Consider the following 19,530-nt stretch of genomic DNA (forward strand, 5'->3'; position numbering starts at 1 on the left):
CGGGGGGCCTGGCGGTTCCCAATCAGGAGCTCTATTACTTAGCGGCACATTTGCAGTGAGTGGCCGGCTGGCTGAGTGGGAAGAATTTGGGGGATACCTATGCAGATACCACGGTCCTGACACGCACGCAAGTCCATACCTTATTTCACCCGCTGACCAGAACCCATTGCCCATTACAGTTACACTTAGCAGTTGCGCGCAGGTGCTATATAAGAAGCTTGAAACTCACTAGCGCGGTGATGCCGTATGTACCGATCCTTTCTCTGCTGGGGACACCCAGGGACCGGGGCGTGGTCTCGGAGACAGCGTTGGAACTATGGGTGCAGGCTGGGGTGGATACTGTGGGAGATTTGTATGCAGAGGGAGAGCTGGTCCCCTTCGAGACGCTGGTCGCCGATACGGGCCTCCCAGCAGGACAATTTCTCCTACATGCAGCGCTCATACGTACTCTAACACGGGCTTGGGGAGATCTCTCCGGAGAACTACCGACTCATTTGCTGGTGCAATATTTGCACATAATGGGGAATGGCTCCCATGTGGTACACTGGCTTGCACAGGCACTCCTCACCCATACACAATTCTCTTCCCAGCGCTTGCAAGACAAGTGGGCGGAGGACAGGGGACGGGAGTGGACAGATAAGGAATGGGCGTTGGTGCTAGCAGGCGCCACGAATATCCCGCGCAACTCCCGCTTCCGGCTCATCCAGTTCTATATTATACACCATGCATATTTGTCCCCCGATAAGATCAATCGGTACTTAAAAATCACAACGTCTGCATGCCCAAGATGTGCGCTTGTAGCTGCAGATCTTTTACACATGCGATGGTCATGCCCCTTGCGCGAGCCTATTGGCAAGCAGTGACAGCCTCCCTAGTGGACAGTGTAGGCGGGGTGCTACAACACACGTGGGAAACATGCATATTAGGCCTGTACAAAAGGACAAAACAGACAAGAGTTCCCTCTAGGTTTTGGGACCTTGGGCTCATCACGGCGAAGAGATCACTAAGCGCTGGAAATGCAGCGAGCCTCCCCAAGCGGCACACTGGCGCAGTTCTTTTGACAACTGGGCAAAATCGGAAAGCGCGACCCTGCATAGGGATGAAACGGCAGGGCTACGAAAATACCCCATAGCACAGTCTTGGGATGACACCCTGAACGCCTTTCACCTGCATGCCTTCGACGAGGAATTCCATAGATAAACCCTCTCTGCCCCGTCTGGGACTGAGACGCTGCCGGAGACAATTACCCTATGCGATCGCTCCATGCCCCTCCTCCACTTGCGAAACACCTTTTTGGCGCCGCGTTGGCGAGCTACTATCCTGAATTCTGATGGCCCTGCTCCCACAGCTCTGAAACTCTGATACTGGCGATACGAACACTGTTGGCCCTTACACCTCCCCGCTGTCTCCCAAGTAATGCGACTACATGTTTTCTGGCCCCCGCACAAGACAAACCTCGCATCAGATGTCTTGCATTAGCGGTAGCACATCATTGATTTCTTGACTCACTTATATATATATATATATTTATTTTTAATCTTTTTATTTTTAAGTTTCCTTATCATGTGTTTTGTTATTGTTGTAGTTTTGCAGACTGTTCTAATGTTATGAATATCGGACAGTATAAGTATCGCTTTGCGCCTATCCCCAATGATCCATGTTGTATGCTCCGGAAGATCCGTCCTGTGTCTGTTTAATAATATGGATCAATAGAGGCACATGGATAAGGCCGCAACCTTGGAGTTAAATCACTGGACACTATGGCGAATAGCTAGGTTTACTATGATGCCATACACTCTCTGACGTATCCTTGTACTCCACAAACCCTCTTCATTATTCAGCACCTTGGGCTTTGTTGTGATATACTGTTTTCGATTATCTCTCCTTTCCTACGAAATTCTACCTCTTCTCAGATACGCAACTATACAATGGACAAGAACTCGGCTGCATAGTTGATGTGTAAAATATGGAGCATATGTATCAGTAATATAGCAAACTGTTGTTTTATTGCATGTTTCTATATGGCTACGAAATGTTATGACACATTTTCACCTTTGGTATTATAGAATGTATTGTGAACCGCATAAGAAAAGTAATTAAAGATATTCAAACAAAAAAAAGTATGCGGCTTGAAACCTGATTGCTAGTGGCAAATATCTGTAATGTTGAAAAAGCAGCTACATGTTAACTTGAATGCTGTTCACCTTCTGTTCTTGCAGCACAATCTCAATCCTACCGTCAGATTTCAGTCTCAGCAATAGTGTGTTGTGACAGTTACTTAATCTAGTATATTTCTCATTCATCAATGATGTTCGCACACAACTTCACAAACAGCATGCTGTGAGGGCAGATGTTTTTCATACTATAATCTTTCATATTGGGTGGGAAATGTTCTTCATCTAATCCAGCTAGAATACAGAAACTTCTAACTTGGAGTCTTTTAATATATTCGAAGGCTTGGACAGGCTGCAGTCAGGAAGACTGGAGTCCTCAGACGTACCTTGATTTGGAGGGGTTGCCCTGCATCGTGATCCTTACAGGGAAGGATCCGCTTGGAGAGACTTTCCCAAGGTACAGTTTGTCGTTAAAAGCAAGGTTTGACGTTTATGTAGATTCTTGTTATGTTTTACTAGAAGGATGCCTCTTTGTCGGGCATGTACACTTTCTAACAATTAATGAAGGAAGTGAGGCAAAGAAAATTTGTTGACTAGATCACTATTTTAGTTTCACAATCGCACACATATCAGCCTTGTGTTTAAAAAACATACAATTTTATCTATTTAATGAGTTTTTCCCAGTCCAAGATTTGTATATCACTTGCACCTTTTTCCTAGGCAAATTTCGGGTGGGATGGGCATCGTTGAAACTGAGTAGAAAACATGTTGTGAGTGCAGAATGTATCCCCATTGTAATGATAATTTGTGATGCACCTGCTTTCTGTGTGTTCCTTTTCTAGCGTACCCACATCTTGTGTCACAGTTCTGATTACAAACAAGAATTCTCTAACTTGCCTAAGTCTTTTTGCAATATACAAGCATTCTCCGCTCATGGGGTACTTTAGCGCGCTGGCTGCAATTACTTGGATTTACAAGTGTTTAATTTCTTCGCTCCTAGGTCGTTGAAATACTGTGACCTTCGACTCATTGATTCCAGTTATTTAACACGCACTGCCCTGGAGCAAGAGATTGGTCTTGCATGCTGTTACGTTTCCAAAGAAGCCATTCGAGAGCCTATGGCAGTCCTCGACCTCAGTGAGAAGGAGCAGGACAAAGTCAACACCAGTGAGAATGACTCTGATGAGCTTCTAATAGACTTGGAAAGGCCCCAGAGCAACAGCAGCGCAGTCACTGGGACTTCTGGTCAGTTTCTGTAGTGATCAAAAAGTTCTTTATAATCTTATTATTTATTCAGACAGTACAGATTGTTTTAATCCTGTGTAATCAGTGTGTTTTACTGTGATGAGTTATCAAATCTACATACTCACAATTGCTCCCTCGTTTTGCATCTTTGTTCATCCGCTTTCTACAGTGGTATATTGACTCTTAAATCTGCTATAGTTCTTAATCATCTTTAAAAAAAAAAACACCTGATCTATTGTTTCCATCTCCTTTTTCTGTAGCTCTTCAAACTTTTATAAAGATTTGTTCATTGCACACTATGCATTGTTATTCTCTCACGTATTCTGTTACTATCTTTTTGGTCAGGTGTTTGTCTGCATCACTCTATGAAAAACCTTTCTTTGTACAGAATCTGAGCAACATTACCATTTGTCGGTGCTGCCAAACTAAAACTCTGAAGTCCATAGTATTTTCAGAATTCCAACTGAAGTGCCGGTGAAGAAATATGCTAATGGTTAACAATATAACTTACTAGCTGGTTTAAGATTGGTCACCGTATATAGTGCTGATGGGAACTGGCCTCGCTTCGCGTCTTACAATTTCCCTTACCAGCTACAAGCTGAGTTGGCACAATACACGACTAGTCGGCCTATTGCTCTGTGGTGGTTTTCTCCTTGGTTTTGGTAGATTGGAGCTACGCACACAAAATGAGGATAAAAGAAAAAAAAAAAAAAAAAACAATATAACTTACTTCTTCTCACTACAACCCCTTGTTTGGTTATGTCTTTTGCAACTCACAACCCACCACAAATCTGATTTCTTACCGATTGTGCGTGGTGAAAGACAACCGAGGGGTTAGAGTGTAAAGAACTTTTGTTTGCATTTTGACTAGTGCTTATGTTTTCAGCCTTGAAATGTATTCGGTCCTGGTCCTGGTCTTAGTATTTCAGCATTTTTTCTCTCCACCTGTCTCCATTTATAAATTGGTGCTCCGTATTCATTTTCACTGCCAGAATGTATTTCAGCATCAACTGGCTTCAGTCATAAAGCAAATTGATGAATTAAGTCCAGTCCTTGCCGCGTTAATAAAAAAGAGAAACAATTGGGTTACAATCTGAATTTAAATAGATAAATTGCAGAGCATTTCTAAAATGTGTGCTCAATAGGTATTCATACCAAATCTATTATTGCAGCAATTTACATGATTGAACATAGTGTCTTTCTAGTGAATAATATAAATGGTTTAAAGTCTGCAAGCTTTTTGGTGCCTGACTTGTGAATAACCCCAGTAGAATTGCAATGCCACAATTATTTATCAAAAAGTAGTGTATTGAATGTCTTTTCTTTCAATTTCTTGTATCCAGTTGATAAGTCACTGTCATGTCCGTCTGACTTGATACTGGATCTGGCATCCCTGATCTTGAGCTTGTTCTTTTTTTATTGTCTACAGGCTCCATTGCTGAAAATGGAGTGAGCTCTTCTAGTGCTACGGATCATTCCCAGAGGCACCTTCCCTCTCTGGACTTTCAAACTGTGGCAAACAGTTCTGTGGATGAAGGCACTTATCCAAACTCCACTGCCAGGGAGGTCTGCAAACAGGAATGTGACTCATTGGGGAATCAGATGGCAAGCAGCACCACATCTAAATTGTCATCATCCTCAGCATCTCACACTTTAGAGTGGTCGGGGGAGTCTGTGAAAGAAGCAAGGACTTTGACTCCTGCACTGCCACGAATTGTAATCTTATCCAGAGCGGCTTACAGTCTTCTGGGTTCAGAGAAAAGCGGACAGTTGCCTTCCACGTCTTCTCTCTTGCCTCATGCGGATGTATCTTGGCTGAGTTCTTTGAGGCCTTTGCTTTTGAAGGACATGAACAGTGAAGACCAGTCACTTTACTACCGCCAGTGGACCACAGCGAGGCAGCACCATGCAGACTTTAACAATCATGGGGAAGCAGCTGTTTGTAGGAATACCCACCCACGACGATTGCTTCTGACTGGACCCCCACAGGTCAACAGGTTTTTTTCTTTTATATGTTGAATTTCTAATGTGGCGTGTTTAAGTTACAATTTAAGTGATTGGCTAGTGTTGGTTTCTAGTGCATATGCTTATTTTTTTTTAAGCTACTTCCTTTTTTATTTCAGGTAAGTATTTTAGGTAGGACAGTAATAAACATTACCCGACCCGAAGTAGTGGATCTGTAATGTTTACAAAAATCAAATAACTACCTATAAGAACCATGGTGTGAATGTTAACACTAGACCTGATAATGTCTCACTCATAGCAGCCTACAGACATTTTCTGTTTCCCTTTGATCAAAACAAATTAAGGTATACTACTAAAATGAAACACAGGACATATTTTAAGAATGATCACTTCTCTCTTTTATGATCACAACCTTGACCTCTGTTGCTCTCGATACCACTCCTGCCCCATTCCTTAGCTTTGTGCATGCCATCTTGGTAGACTTCCTCTTCTCATCCCATATTCTTCTCTACAAATGTGCATGCTTTGTAGCAAGTTGTTAGCAAACTACCAAATCTTGACTAACCTCTCAGGTTTCAAGCTGCATTCACTAATGACCTGTCACTTTCTGCCTAAAAGGTCAATCACTCAGAATAATCTCTGCAATTACATTTTTAAAATGAAAAAAAGAATCACAAGGAGAGCTTTTGGCAGTTACATTTTAAAAATGGTTATACAAAATGTTGCATTCTAATTGAGTTATTGGATAGTCATTTGGCTTCTTTTCTTACACAGATTTTCACTTCCTCTGACTAAAAAGACAGGTCAGTTTCAGCTTTAGGACAAGAAGGATTTTATGGAAAGGACCTGCTTCAAAATATATTCAAATGCGCATGGCTAGTTGTAATATTTTCCCTTGAATATACACTCAAACCGTAATGTTAACTTAATGTGATACTTTATTTCAATGTCGCTGTTTGAAAGTTATCAAATAGGAGCCAGAGATGCTCATTTGATAGCCTTGATACTTCTTGTGTGTTCCAAGCATATACAAGAAAGAAGCTTTTGACAAATTATCATCTTGTTTTGTGTAAAAGGCTGTTCAGATTCCAATTATTTGCCTTTAGACTATTCTGGGGGCAAGAATAATAATAATCCACATTTGTAAAGCGCAAACAATTACCCGTAAGGATCTCCGGGCGCTGGGGGCCGGGCCGTCGGGAAGATTAAGCAAGTTATTGCCCAGAGTCACATGGTGCTGGGCAAATCTGCCACCAGCGCCGGGGATCGAACTGTGATCCCCAGACTCCCGCGTCAGTCGCCCTGGCTGCGGCGCCACACCTCTCCCATTGGGTAGTCTCTGTGTTTTTAGATGGTGGAATAGTTCACAGCATGTGCATCCAGAAAATGTTTCAAGCTACAGAACTGCACCATGGGCAAGAAACTATATGTTTCTCAAAGCTCTGCTTAAAGAGTCCTCAAAACTGAAAACATACCCTTCTTGGTGCTGCAAATAGCTGAAGCGCCTATAACTTATGCAGTGGTCTGCTTTTGCATCCTCCCTTTGAAAAATGGCAAGATAGCCAGGGGAATGAATATAGTTCTCAAACGTATAAAATCAGTTTTTTATTGTTTTTTTACTTCAAATGACTTCCGTCCCTCATCTTGTTGTGTTGGTCTGAAGGAATCTCCTTCTCAGGATCCTGTGTTCTTGCCAAACATTTTGTGCTAGATTAGAGAGTAACCATGATGTTTTTCTATGTCCAGTACACAATGTTTATAGATGATTTTTGAAAGATTGTGATCATTTCAAACTGCGCCTAAACTGCACATAAGTGATCCCGACTTAGTAATCTGTCAGAACGGTTTGTGATCTGTGATGGGGAAAAAATCTCCTTTCAAACTTTTAGTGAATAAATGCTTCCATTTATTCACAGAAAATACAAAAATGTGCTATGTTCTTTCATGGTGTTACCAAATGTAGCTTCAGTTGTACTGGGCCATCTCTCTGCATAGCTTTGAGCATAAATACCTTTCCATTGTTACACTGAACAACTCTAGTCCAACTTTTGAGTTAACATGATCTCTGGCTACACACAGCAGATAACACTTGACATCACAGCACTTATGCAACCAATCAAATACACAAAAGCATCTAGAAACTGATGCATCAGCTCAACAGTTGGACTACTAACTTCGAGTATTAGTGGAATCCTCTAGACCAAAATGAGAAGTACCCAAACTCTGACCGAGCAGTCAGAACGTACTAGTGGAAGTGCAGCACTATACAAACCTGTGTAGCATAACATAACAATACAAACCTTTGCCTGGTAATCACTTTTGCAAGTGTAATATTTGATAGAATTCTAATCAACACTCCTCCAACCTCTCCAAATGATGAGAACTGTCCAAACGTGCTATTTTGTTTGAAATGCTTGCCAAACAACAGCAGGGTGCTCAACACTCCGCCATGCAAATTATCACTCAATAGTAGTGACAGGACTTTTCACAGATAGTATTGGATCAGCAGTAGAGTGTCCATTACCCTAGTATTGGATCAGCAGTAGAGTGTCCATTACCCGTGATTAACATATTCCTTTGGCAGACTGAACGTTTGCCAGCCAATTTTGGGATCGCTTTGGGGGGCTTTTGCAGTTAATTATTAAACATGAGGAAGAATTTTACAATATCTGCCACCTCACTTGATGCCTCCAACTGGACCAATGGACAGCAACATCATATAGACAGTGGGCCTCCCGGTGCCAGACTTAGGGGGAAGATATTGGCACTCAATGCCACACCGCGTATAAAGAGCTCTGTCAAGAATATTAATATGTACATAACTTCATGCTATTCCATGCAAAGTTGTACTTGCGTGGGCTAGTGGTAAGTCACAAGTCCACTACATACACTCTTAAGTGATGACAACCGCAAATTACAATTTAACTGTCAGGATCATAATGGGAGCACATTGAGAACAAGAGCTGTAACACATGACCAAGTCAAAGCCTCAGTAAAATAACCTAGAACTACACACAACACTAATCGGAACAAAACTCCCAGGATTAGAAAGTAAAATTAAACTAGGGGTACAAACACACAATCACAGGTTGAAGTTGGAACCACAAGACCCAATTACAATGCTGGATCACTCTTACCTAGCTCAACCAACAACACTCCAAGGATTAGAAAGTAAAATTAAACTAGGGGTGCAAACACACACAGGCTGAAGTTGGAGCCACAAGACTTAATGCTATGCCGCATCACTCTTACCTAGCTCAACCCATCTCTATCTAATAAATTTGAAACGCTTATTAGCCTGCCATTGAAACGATGGATTTTTCACTCTTAATTCTGTCTTGATGAAAAACACCGGGTCCTGAATTGTTTCAAGTTATGCTCTCTTTTTGTCACTGATTTTGCTTTCTCTTTGGCTAGACCGTTTTAAAAATGATCTAAGGCATGTGTATGCAAGGTCATGCTTAGGGACTTTGTTACCGCATGGTATTTCTTAGGTGTTTTTGCAACACTCAATTTAGTATGTGATCCTGTATTTTGCATGCACATAGCTTTGAAGCACCCTAGGCATGATACCCTCCCAAATGTCTTGATGGTGGGGTATAAAGTATGCTGTATAGTATCTTCTTGGTAAATAGTAGGTGCCACTCTCTCCGGCCATTTTACAAACAATATTCAGTTGAAGCTCCACTGAGCAAGCATAGACTGTTTTCCCTCCTATTAACATATGGGGAAAATACCTTCCCAATATTTGTTACCTGGGAATATGTATTACCTGATTAGGCTCCTAGGATTATGATATCAGGGCTCTTTGGGATAGCCATTCTCATTTTCTGTTTTATTATTTACACATAATTGCACCTTAAATCTTTCATAGGATTATGTGATGGTGCTTTTGTCCCCACATGCCAGCCATCTGTTCTCTTGACAGACTTTTTCTGTAGTGTGCGGTCAAAGCTTTGTTTAGCTCCAAATGCTGTATGAAAGTAGCAGGTTATGTTAAATATGCACCTGAACCAGTATCCAGTGAACAAGCAGATGGTTGTCCAGAGTATCCATAGAGTAGACAATTTCACCCCAGTTTGTAGCCCAATGTGGTCTCTGCTCATTATGGCTTCTCTGCAAAGTGTGACAACAATATGTGTACATCCTGGAATCTGCACATTGTGGCATCTCCATGAATAGTGTTTCCTCTTTACAGCAAACGCTAATCACTTTTTCAACTGCAGCACTCACGGAAGAAATCATATCAAGGTCAGCCTTATTCGACAAATGGGGTATTAAAATAGTACCCCAATCAGAACCACAGTACCCCTCGGTTCTCGCAAACCCCCCGGCCATATCAGACAAACAGGGTCCACGATCCTTCTCAATTTTAAGATCAGCTAAAGGCTGTTCCCCAGTAAGAGCGAGCCAAACCGCCAAACCAAAAAATAAGGAGACAAAAACCACAGTGACAGACTGGGCCTGGCTGCCAGCGGCCTTGGACAGCGGTAACCATAATTGAACTCAACCCATTCTTTCAATATGTTCATGGAACATTAACGGCCTCCCATCAAAATTTCAATCCCCAGACGTGATAAACTTCTTTAAAGATCACAAGTCTATATTACTGCAGGAAACATGGTCCTTGGTTAGCCTCCCACTAGAAGGATACCTGGAATATAGAACAACCGCTCAGAAAACGCATAAGTCCAGTCGACCCAGTGGTGGCCTCTCAATCTACATTTCAACTAAGTTAAATGTTAAAATAACACAATTGACATTTGAAGAAGACTGGATCTCTGGCGTACTCATTAACAACTCTACACAGACCGAACAACTGATTCTGATCAATATCTACATTTCACCAAGCGCCAGGGAGAAAAAAAACGAAGTTTAACCATCTAATCCAGGTACTGTGTAACATACAAAGTAACTATAAAAGACCAGCCTGCATAGTGTCTGGAGACTACAACACAAATCTTTTCCAAGAAGCCCCAGAAGAGCATAACGCACTATGGCCAGACACCTTGGAACAAAAAAAAACTGCTGGCAACAAACATAGCAAACTAGGCGAATACATGGTGTTGCAACTTACAGCTTTGAGTTATACAATTTTAAATGGTCGCTTCCCTAAGGACAATCCCCCTAACTTTACAAGAACAAATAGTCAAACCCATTCGTTCCTAGATTACACCATTTGTAGTAAGGAAATTCTCCCTATTATCGAGAACTACACCATAGTAGATCGAGGAGACATTGACCATCGCCCCCAAGTAACCACCCTGTCATTTAACCTAACACATCACACTACAACCAGCCAGACTACAGAAGGTAACTATACTGAAAATCTCAAAAGATTGAAATGGACCAACTCGACCATACCAGCAATAATGAGCGAATGCAGAGCCCAGCAAAATCCTATGGGTACTGAAATACCCCAGTCCATTACACATGGGAGGTCCTCTCTCGGGCACTGCTTAAGAAATTTCCACGTATTACAAGAAAAATTGGAAAAGGAAACCAGGTAATAACAACTGGCGAAATCATGAATCTAAAATCAGCACGCAACAGTGCCCTAAGACAGGCACACAGGCACCCAGGGGAACACCATAATCAAAACAATTTCAAGCAAGCTCAAAAAGCTTTTAGAAACGCTATATCTATTGAGAAAAATAAACGATCGGAGCAGTTCTGGCTAAAATTGATACACCCAAGCAAAAATGATAATTCAAAAGCGTTTTGGTAACTTGTTAACTCTAAAATACACAAACAAGGAGGACAATGCAGCGCTAACATCTCTGAAACCGACTGAAATCGGTTAGATCATCAGCCACGGCCTCACAATCTAAAATATACAAACTATCAGGCATAATGGATGTGAAGACACCAGGAATCTACACCGAATTACACACAAGGGCACCAACGACAATCGATATGAAATCTCCGCCCCAGTCAATAGAAAAATCACAAGATGCCCCGACACCCCTAGAAACATTTGTAGATAAAGTTGCCCGAACCATAACAGAGGGCCGCTCAGATGGAGCGCTAGGGCCAAATGGCTCATCCCAGTCTCTGTTTAAACAGGACATAGAATTCTGGGCAAACAAGTTGGCACCTCTCTTTTTTTATTGCGGGATTAACTTAGCTTTGCTAGAATCGTGGCAAGGAGAAATTATACACCCAATCTATAAAGGTGGTAAGAGAGCGGACCCGAAAAACTATAGGATGATTACCCTATTGGACGTGGAATCAAAATACTACGCCAAACTGCTGCTTCAAGATCTGGCAGCATGGGCTGAAAAAAAACATCTTTTCTCCAGTATTAGGGGTGTCTTTCATAGATTCACATGCCTGACTCATTCCCCGTCGTCGGAGTGGGAGTCCCACGGTACATAAAAAAGCAGTAAAATATACCATTTGTACATAGCAACTAACAGTAAACCCAACCAGGAAGTAAAGTAGCCCCAGCTACAGCAAATAAAACTTCCACATTAGTGACTATCCAAGTCCTTATGTATGACCAAACTGCAGCCAATCAGGCCACAGCTACCACCAGAATGCTCTCCCCAGAGACCCAGGCTCTCAGATTTTTTACCGCACGTCGTGTGATAGGGAGTCTCTCTGAGCTCTGCTCAGTTTTTTCTCTACTTGTGAAAGATTTACTTTTACCATGTCTAAATCAAAGTCCCTGTTCAGGGCCTGTGACTCTTGCGGAAAAGCAAGGCTGTTTAAGGAGGATCCGCATACTCGCTGCATCTACTGCTTGTACCCTGATCATCAGACTAAGGAGTGCAAGATCTGTCGCACTTTTCCTCCTAAGACCCTCAGGGACAGAGAGGGTTGCCTGCTGCTGTGGCTTCAGCGAATTAAAGATAAGGACGAACCACTATCTGAGGGAGGAAGTTTTGCCTCAGGGTCTTTGTGAGAAGGTGGCCTGATATGCAGTGCTCACTATTCTAGTGAACACTATGTATCAGTCCAGCAACCCTTATTGATGATTGGTTGTAAGTCAACCTTATAGACCAGCTATCCTAGTAGCGTGGATACGAGCAGTCTAAGGCTAAAGACTCGAGAGGGCATGTTAAGCCAGCTGTTATACCACACATATACCCCTTGAACACCAAGTGAAAGGACACCACACAAGTGTTATGAAAATAAACAAGATATTTATTAAGAATCACAACAGCCCTGTACTCTTTATGAGGACAGGGTACTAAGCACAAAACAAAACTCTTCCGAAAATACTTAGCACAGTATATACAAATGCCCGAGGGGCACGGAAAACCATATACTCTGAAAGTGGAATGCGAAATTACTAGCAGGTAAGTACAGTACTAATAGGCTTTGGAATCGCTAGATCTTGACTATAGAATCTTCAGATTACTTCTAGGAGGCCTAGGGGACTCGGGTGCAGAGTGTGCACTCTCACGCGTGATGCGGGACAAAGTCTATGGTAGCTAGTAAAGACAAAGTTAGTGTTCTCGGGCGAACCCGACCTGGTAGGAGGAAAACGAAAGTGGATTCTGACCCTTGGATAGTGAGGCTATGCTGGGGCACCGAAATGCCGAAGTTACCTAGCCCAGGGGCTGCAGCTGCATAGGTCTCAAAAGACGTCGGGAATCCTCGTAGACGGACCAGGAGCCTGGAAGAAAGAAGTTGCTGGCAGGCGACCAGTGAAGAAAGTTCGATGGATCCAAGCCTGGATCGAAGGAAGATGACACCTGAAAGCAGAGGGGACCAAGTTCGAGACTACTAGCCAGTAGTCAGGTGGCACCAGGAGGGCACCGGATGGTAGTCACCTCGACTAGGTGAGTGGGTGACGCTGTGCTCGCACATCTCACGGACCAGGAGGCGTTGTCGGCGACCAGGATGGAGAAGCGAGCTGTCCCACGAAGATTGAAGCTGTCGGCGTCGCTGGACCCAGGATTGGGCAACAAAGCCTTGGCAAATTCAAGCCCACGCGGTGGACTCAAAATGGCGTCTGGAGTGGACCAGGAGGGTCCGGGGTGCTTCTCTGTTGCAAGGAAGCAAGGGCCAGTCTGGAGCAACCAGACCAGCAGCAGTGATGTCGTCGGGCGTCGTGAAGAAGGCCACAAGCCAGCCGGCTAGTAGCCACACAGCGCGGTGAGCACGCAAAAGCAGAAGGGCCCCACGCAGATCGTGGAGATGCTGGAGGGCTGATCTTCGGTGCTGGAGCTGCTCAGGGTTGGGGCTTCTCGGACCCCAAAGCACTCACCACTGGAGCACACGGTGGGCTTGTTACAAAGAAGTCGTGCAGTCTTGGCGATCGTCGGTCCCTCGAGGTCTCGTCGCACTCGCAGTTCTCAGCTTTGCTGTAGAGGTGAGTAGAGGTCAGAGGTGCCAGGGAAGCCGGGTCTCGTCGAGCTGGGTCGTCGGATTCGTGAAGAAGGACTTGCAGCGGACCGCAGTGTTCTTAGGATGGTGCCTGCGGATGCAGGGTGACTACTCCTTAGCCACAAGGGAGAATCTTGAAGAAGAAATCTTGATGTCCTTTCCCAGAAAATCGTGTCTTGATTCCAAAGATGATCTAATTTGAACAGGGGGCCCGCTCCTAGCTTTATACTAAAAAAGGGGGCTGACCCGGTGACTAGGTCCTGCCTATGGGTGGGACTAGGAGGGGGGGGTTACACCCCTCTCCCCTGCCGGACTTTCCCCAGGCCAGGGGCTGGTGTGCCCCTGGAACTGGTTCTGACCGGCCTATGCGTAGTGAGCACCGGGGTGCCACTCAGCAGTCCCCTTCCTGTAAAGCCCTGCCTACCCAGGATACACAAAACCCTGTCTGGGATGGTGCTAGCACCGCCCCGGACAGGAAACCCTTTGTCCAAGCCTCCCTCGCTGGAAGGACTCCCAGCAGCAGGAGGTCAGACTCGTGTCTGTGGTGGCAGCATCCATTTTGTGGAGCTGAGGCTTCAGTTAACTTTAACCGGGGTTCACAGTTACACATGTCGTGTCCCTCTAGAAGGGTGGAATGCTAACCCCGTCGCCAGAATTGGCGAGGGGTTAGTATTCCAATTCGTATGACACCTTACTCGACATGTTTTGATAAAGCAATACCAAAGATAGCATTTAACCGCGAGGATTATAATGCACTTAAGAGTATATGGTATGCGATATCATGGAACAGCTATTAGGACTTGGTTCAGCAAGCTGCAGACACGCTCAGCTCATGCCAGAGCACCATCTCACACGATTCCAAGCACTCTGCCTTCAGGATTGTTAAGGCCTGCAATAGGAGTGACTGATAGGAATCTGTGTGTCCATTTTAGGGTTAGATATAGGTATACTATATCTACAGCAAAGGGTGATTACACGACTTTGCCCCAGCTGTCATGCAGCCAGTTGTGTCAAATTTAGGAGGCCAGCCAGGGGTGGCATAATACATGCTTCAGCCCCTGGTAGGCCCTGGGTACACCTATGCCCTGAGTTACAGGGTCTGATAAGGTGGCCCAGTACCAATTGGAAATGTACCTAGGGTACATGGAATCCATTTTACAGAGAGAGCAGTAGGCCTGGGGTCCTGATTGGCAGGGCCCCAGGTCGACTATGTCAAAAACCAGCTAAAACACAGGGCAAAAAGTTGGGGGCAACCATAGTCAGGAGGTACCTTCCTACAGTCTTCTATGGGATCTAGAAAGAGGATGGCTGAGAGTAAGGTGACTACTCCTAAGGCTAAAGTGGCAAAGCAGGCCCAGCTCGCTGCAGATGCTGGTGAGCCTTCTACTTCAAAAAGTAAGAAATCCTCTGAGAAATCTGTGAAGCCTACAGACTCTAAAAAGACTGCGTCTTTAGTGTCACCTCAGAGACCTGTGACTAAGGCACCAACTGCTCTGCCGTTTTCCTGTCAGGCAGCCTCTGCGATGACTTCTACTATGACTTTTTCCTCACAAAAACCGTCTATGGTGATGTCCTCAGCCTCCTCTCCAACTTATGTTCATGTCCAAATTCGTCCCATCTCGTCGACGAAGATTGTCCCACCTTTCGTCGACGAACCGACGTCGACGAAGCTAAAACCAGCGTCGACATAACCCTTGGCATCGTCGACAGCCTTACCGTCGACGAAGACCTTGACGACGTCGACATCGTCGTCGACGAAGCTGCCGTCGACGATCCCATCGACGGCGAAGAAGACCCCGTCGACGGACACGTCGACGAAGTCATCGTCGACGGCCTCGTCGATGAAGAAGATAGTCTTGTCGACGGCCCCGTCGACGAAGAAGGTAACCCCGTCGACGGTTCCCTCATCGACGACGAAATCCGCCACGTCGACGAAAATTAAACAGCCACTGACGTCGACGGAGCAATTATCGTCGACGATGAAGAAAACACCACAGGACACGAATTTAACCTTAGCACAAGAGAATCCTACAACACCAAAGCTGTCATCTTGCACAGATCTTCAGGTTTGGTCAGCAAAGAGCACTGCCATACCGCTACCATCTCCAGCCACAACTGCGGCTCTATTGCAAAAGTGTTCATCACAGTCTACATCTATGTCGCCACTAAAAATGCCTGAAAGGCTCTTGGATTCTGAGGAAGATGGATCTGGTGATGAGCTATTTCAAGCAGCTGAGAGCCCATCTGACTTGCTTATACAAATAAAGGATCAAGAGGATGAGGAACAACAGATACAAGCGCCTAGGTTAGAGAATACACCAACGCCAGGGATGCAAATGCCAATGGAACTTTTCCAAAATTTGCAGTATATGTTGAGCGATTATTATCGCCGTTTCCCGCCTTCGGAGTCAGGCGACTCTCGAATCGCTTCTCCTCAGCCTCGAGTAACCCAGACTCCAGTGACTACGATGACAGAAGGAGCGGAACATGCCCGACCTTCAACACTGGTCTCCTACCACCAACAGGACGATGAGAATACTGATGAGGAGACTCATGAAGAAGGTGAATTAGATAAATTGGACTCGTCTGAGTATGAAGATTATCAAGCGAACACACCTTCCCCTGATGAACAACCAAAAGCTGAGTCACCACCGGTGGATATTGCGAATTTCCATAGGATTATGGACAAGGCTACTAAGAGATTTCTCATTTCCATGGAGGCTAAACAGGATGATTGTTTCCTGTACGATTTTAAGAGTCTGTCTCAGAGGCAAAGTTGGTCTATTCCTATTATAGACTTTATTTGGAAAGAAGGTCTAAAGATCATGGCCACGCCAAATTCTTCACCTGCAGTTTTACCGCGAGTAGATAAGAAATATAGGGCGCCTGCCTCTTCACCTGCTTGCCTGATCGGTCAGGCAAAGACGGACTCAGTCATTGCGCAAGCAGCTCAGAAGAGAGCAAGGAACCCGTCATCTCAGATCTCGACTCCTACGGACAGGGACGGGAGGCGACTCAATACTATTGGCAAAAAGGTATCGACTATTGCAGCGACCACAGTTAGAGCTGATAATTCGCTGGCGATTCTCGGCAGGTATGGTAGGCAGATGTGGTCCGACATATCTCCGTACATTCAAAAACTGCCTGAACCGGACCGCACCGAAGCCACAAAAATTCTGCAAGAAGGGGAGTGTGCTTCGTCGGAGATCATTGATCCGGCAGTGGACGTAGCTGCCACAGGATTCAGACAATTGGCAGGATTGTGGAAAAAGGTAGGGCTGATGACCTTTTTCAGAGTTGCCCGGCGTTAACCGCCTCTATACCCACTCAAGTTATCAAACAAAGAGGCAGGCGCTGGAGACTGGAAGGCAGGAAACAGAAGTTTTATTCCGACGGAGCAGAACACGTCAAATCAGACAACAGGGTATCTTCTTGAGGTGCTCTAACCGCATCTCTGAGGCCTGGTCTCTTATACACAAGACATTGTTTTATTATGTAAAACACATCTCTGTCACTACTTTGATGTACGGAAAGACATCCTCGGAATCCCCGCTTCAGGCCCGTTCCCACACACATTTACAGTTGAAGTCCCCACCCCGGTCACAACAGGTGATGATTATCGCGCAGCTGGACATTCCGCCGATTCACGGAATGTATGTGGTTGATCGGATCTCATGGGGTGGGGGCTTTGATCAACTCGTGGATCCTTTGATGGGGGAAGCTTCCTACTGTACAGGGGGGGGGGCAATAAACAGTATCCGCAGGGCCAGGTGGCGGCCTGGGAACGAGTAGGACAAACAGGTTCACAGGAAAAAGGGGGTGTTATCAAAGGATCCGGGACCATGAAAGGAATGGAGGGAGGTGTCGCGCTGGGAACAGGATGGGGTTCCGAGGCAGAGCTGCGCTGAAGAGGGGTTTATGACCCAAGGCATGTGAGAGCGGGGGCTGTCAGCGTGCGGGGGATGCTTTGCGAGGTCAGGAGAGAGAGAGAGAGAGACGCGCTGCCTATCAGCGATGGGCAGAGAGGCCATGGTACTCAAAATGGCTGCCGCTTACGCACAAGAATGGGCTCGAAAAGGGGGCAAGATGGCGCCGATAATGTTGATGCTGCAGCCTAAGTTTTAACAGTCCTCCCTTTTCAACATATCTAGCCATCTTGTCTACTCGATATCGATCTTCATTAAATTCCTAACCTCGGCATCATACAATGCTCCCATGCGTTCATTTCCAAAGTCCACAGTCTTAGGGCAAATACAATTCGTACATAATGAACACAGAGGCGGCAGGCATTGAATTCCTAAGCATAGTCCACATATTACAACTACAGGAATCAGGATAATGGTAAACAGTCTCCAGCCCTAGTTCTTAACAGTACTCCAGAACCATCCACCAAGCGACCATTCTTCCTGCTCCTGGTGGACTTCTGAAGAGAGTCTGTGGAGGTGTTCGATGGCCTTGTACACAGAGGGTGAATTGTCCGGTATATATGTACAGCAGCTGGACCCAATAATGCGGCATGCTCCACCACGGTCCGCAAGAACCACATCTAGAACAAGGCGGTTCTGGAGAGCCACCAAGCGGACCGCTTGAAGCTCGGCGGTGTTGTTAGCAAGGATACCAGCTGTGATGTTCATCGTTGTCTCGACTGCCTGAGACAGATGTCGGATGGCACGGCTGTTTGCCATCGGGCCCCAGAGTGGAACAAGTTCCTTCATAGCATCGAGGAACTGTGCTCCTGTTGAGTCGGCTTGTTCAATGTCCTTGGCTCGTTTTTGTCTATGGTGATTCGCTGGAGCCACATAAGTCGGAGGAAGGATGAAGGAGATGAAACAAGTGCCCCCCCAGCCTTTGGGGAGCCAGGTGTAAGCCTTTGTGCCACAGACGAAGTACATGTTTGGAGACGATACGAAGGAAGGTGGATCGGTGGAGTCCAAAGTTCTGGTAAAACGGCAAGCACTGTGGCCTACCAGCTGTGTCCCAAGCCCTTCTATGCACATATGGCCTGTGACGTTTGTGAGAAGGTGGCCTGATATGCAGTGCTCACTATTCTAGTGAACACTATGTATCAGTCCAGCAACCCTTATTGATGATTGGTTGTAAGTCAACCTTATAGACCAGCTATCCTAGTAGCGTGGATACGAGCAGTCTAAGGCTAAAGACTCGAGAGGGCGTGTTAAGCCAGCTGTTATACCACACATATACCCCTTGAACACCAAGTGAAAGGACACCACACAAGTGTTATGAAAATAAACAGTGTATTTATTAGAATCACAACAGCCCTGTACTCTTTATGAGGACAGGGTACTAAGCACAAAACAAAACTCTTACGAAAATACTTAAGTTCGCACAGTATATACAAATGCCCGAGGGGCACGGAAAACCATATACTCTGAAAGTGGAATGCGAAATTACTAGCAGGTAAGTACAGTACTAATAGGCTTTGGAATCGCTAGATCTTGACTTTAGAATCTTCAGATTACTTCTAGGAGACCCAGGGGACTCGGGTGCAGAGCGTGCACTCTCACGCGTGATGCGGGACAAAGTCTATGGTAGCTAGTAATGACAAAGTTAGTGTTCTCGGGCGAACCCGACCTGGTAGGAGGAAAACGAAAGTGGATTCTGACCCTTGGATAGTGAGGCTATGCTGGGGCACCGAAATGCCGAAGTTACCTAGCCCAGGGGCTGCAGCTGCATAGGTCTCAAAAGACGTCGGGAATCCTCGTAGACGGACCAGGAGCCTGGAAGAAAGAAGTTGCTGGCAGGCGACCAGTGAAGAAAGTTCTATGGATCCAAGCCTGGATCGAAGGAAGATGACACCTGAAAGCAGAGGGGACCAAGTTCGTGACTACTAGCCAGTAGTCAGGTGGCA

At 45.3% G+C, this 19,530-nt stretch overlaps 1 protein-coding gene across 6 annotated transcripts in view; it reads left to right on the forward strand.

Moving 5' to 3' along the window:
* Window positions 1-19,530, forward strand: part of GREB1L (GREB1 like retinoic acid receptor coactivator) — a 558,043-nt gene that overhangs the window by 445,462 nt on the left and 93,051 nt on the right. For all 6 annotated transcript variants that reach the window (XM_086965622.1, XM_086965621.1, XM_086965624.1 and 3 more), the window contains 3 exons: window positions 2,456-2,571; window positions 3,115-3,359; window positions 4,789-5,348. In XM_086965622.1, coding sequence (XP_086821748.1) covers window positions 2,456-2,571; window positions 3,115-3,359; window positions 4,789-5,348 — 921 coding nt within the window. The remainder of the gene's footprint in view (window positions 1-2,455; window positions 2,572-3,114; window positions 3,360-4,788; window positions 5,349-19,530) is intronic.

This window comes from Lissotriton vulgaris, chromosome 4_1, assembly GCF_964263255.1.
Source record: "Lissotriton vulgaris chromosome 4_1, aLisVul1.2, whole genome shotgun sequence".
In the NCBI taxonomy this organism is placed as follows: domain Eukaryota; kingdom Metazoa; phylum Chordata; class Amphibia; order Caudata; family Salamandridae; genus Lissotriton; species Lissotriton vulgaris.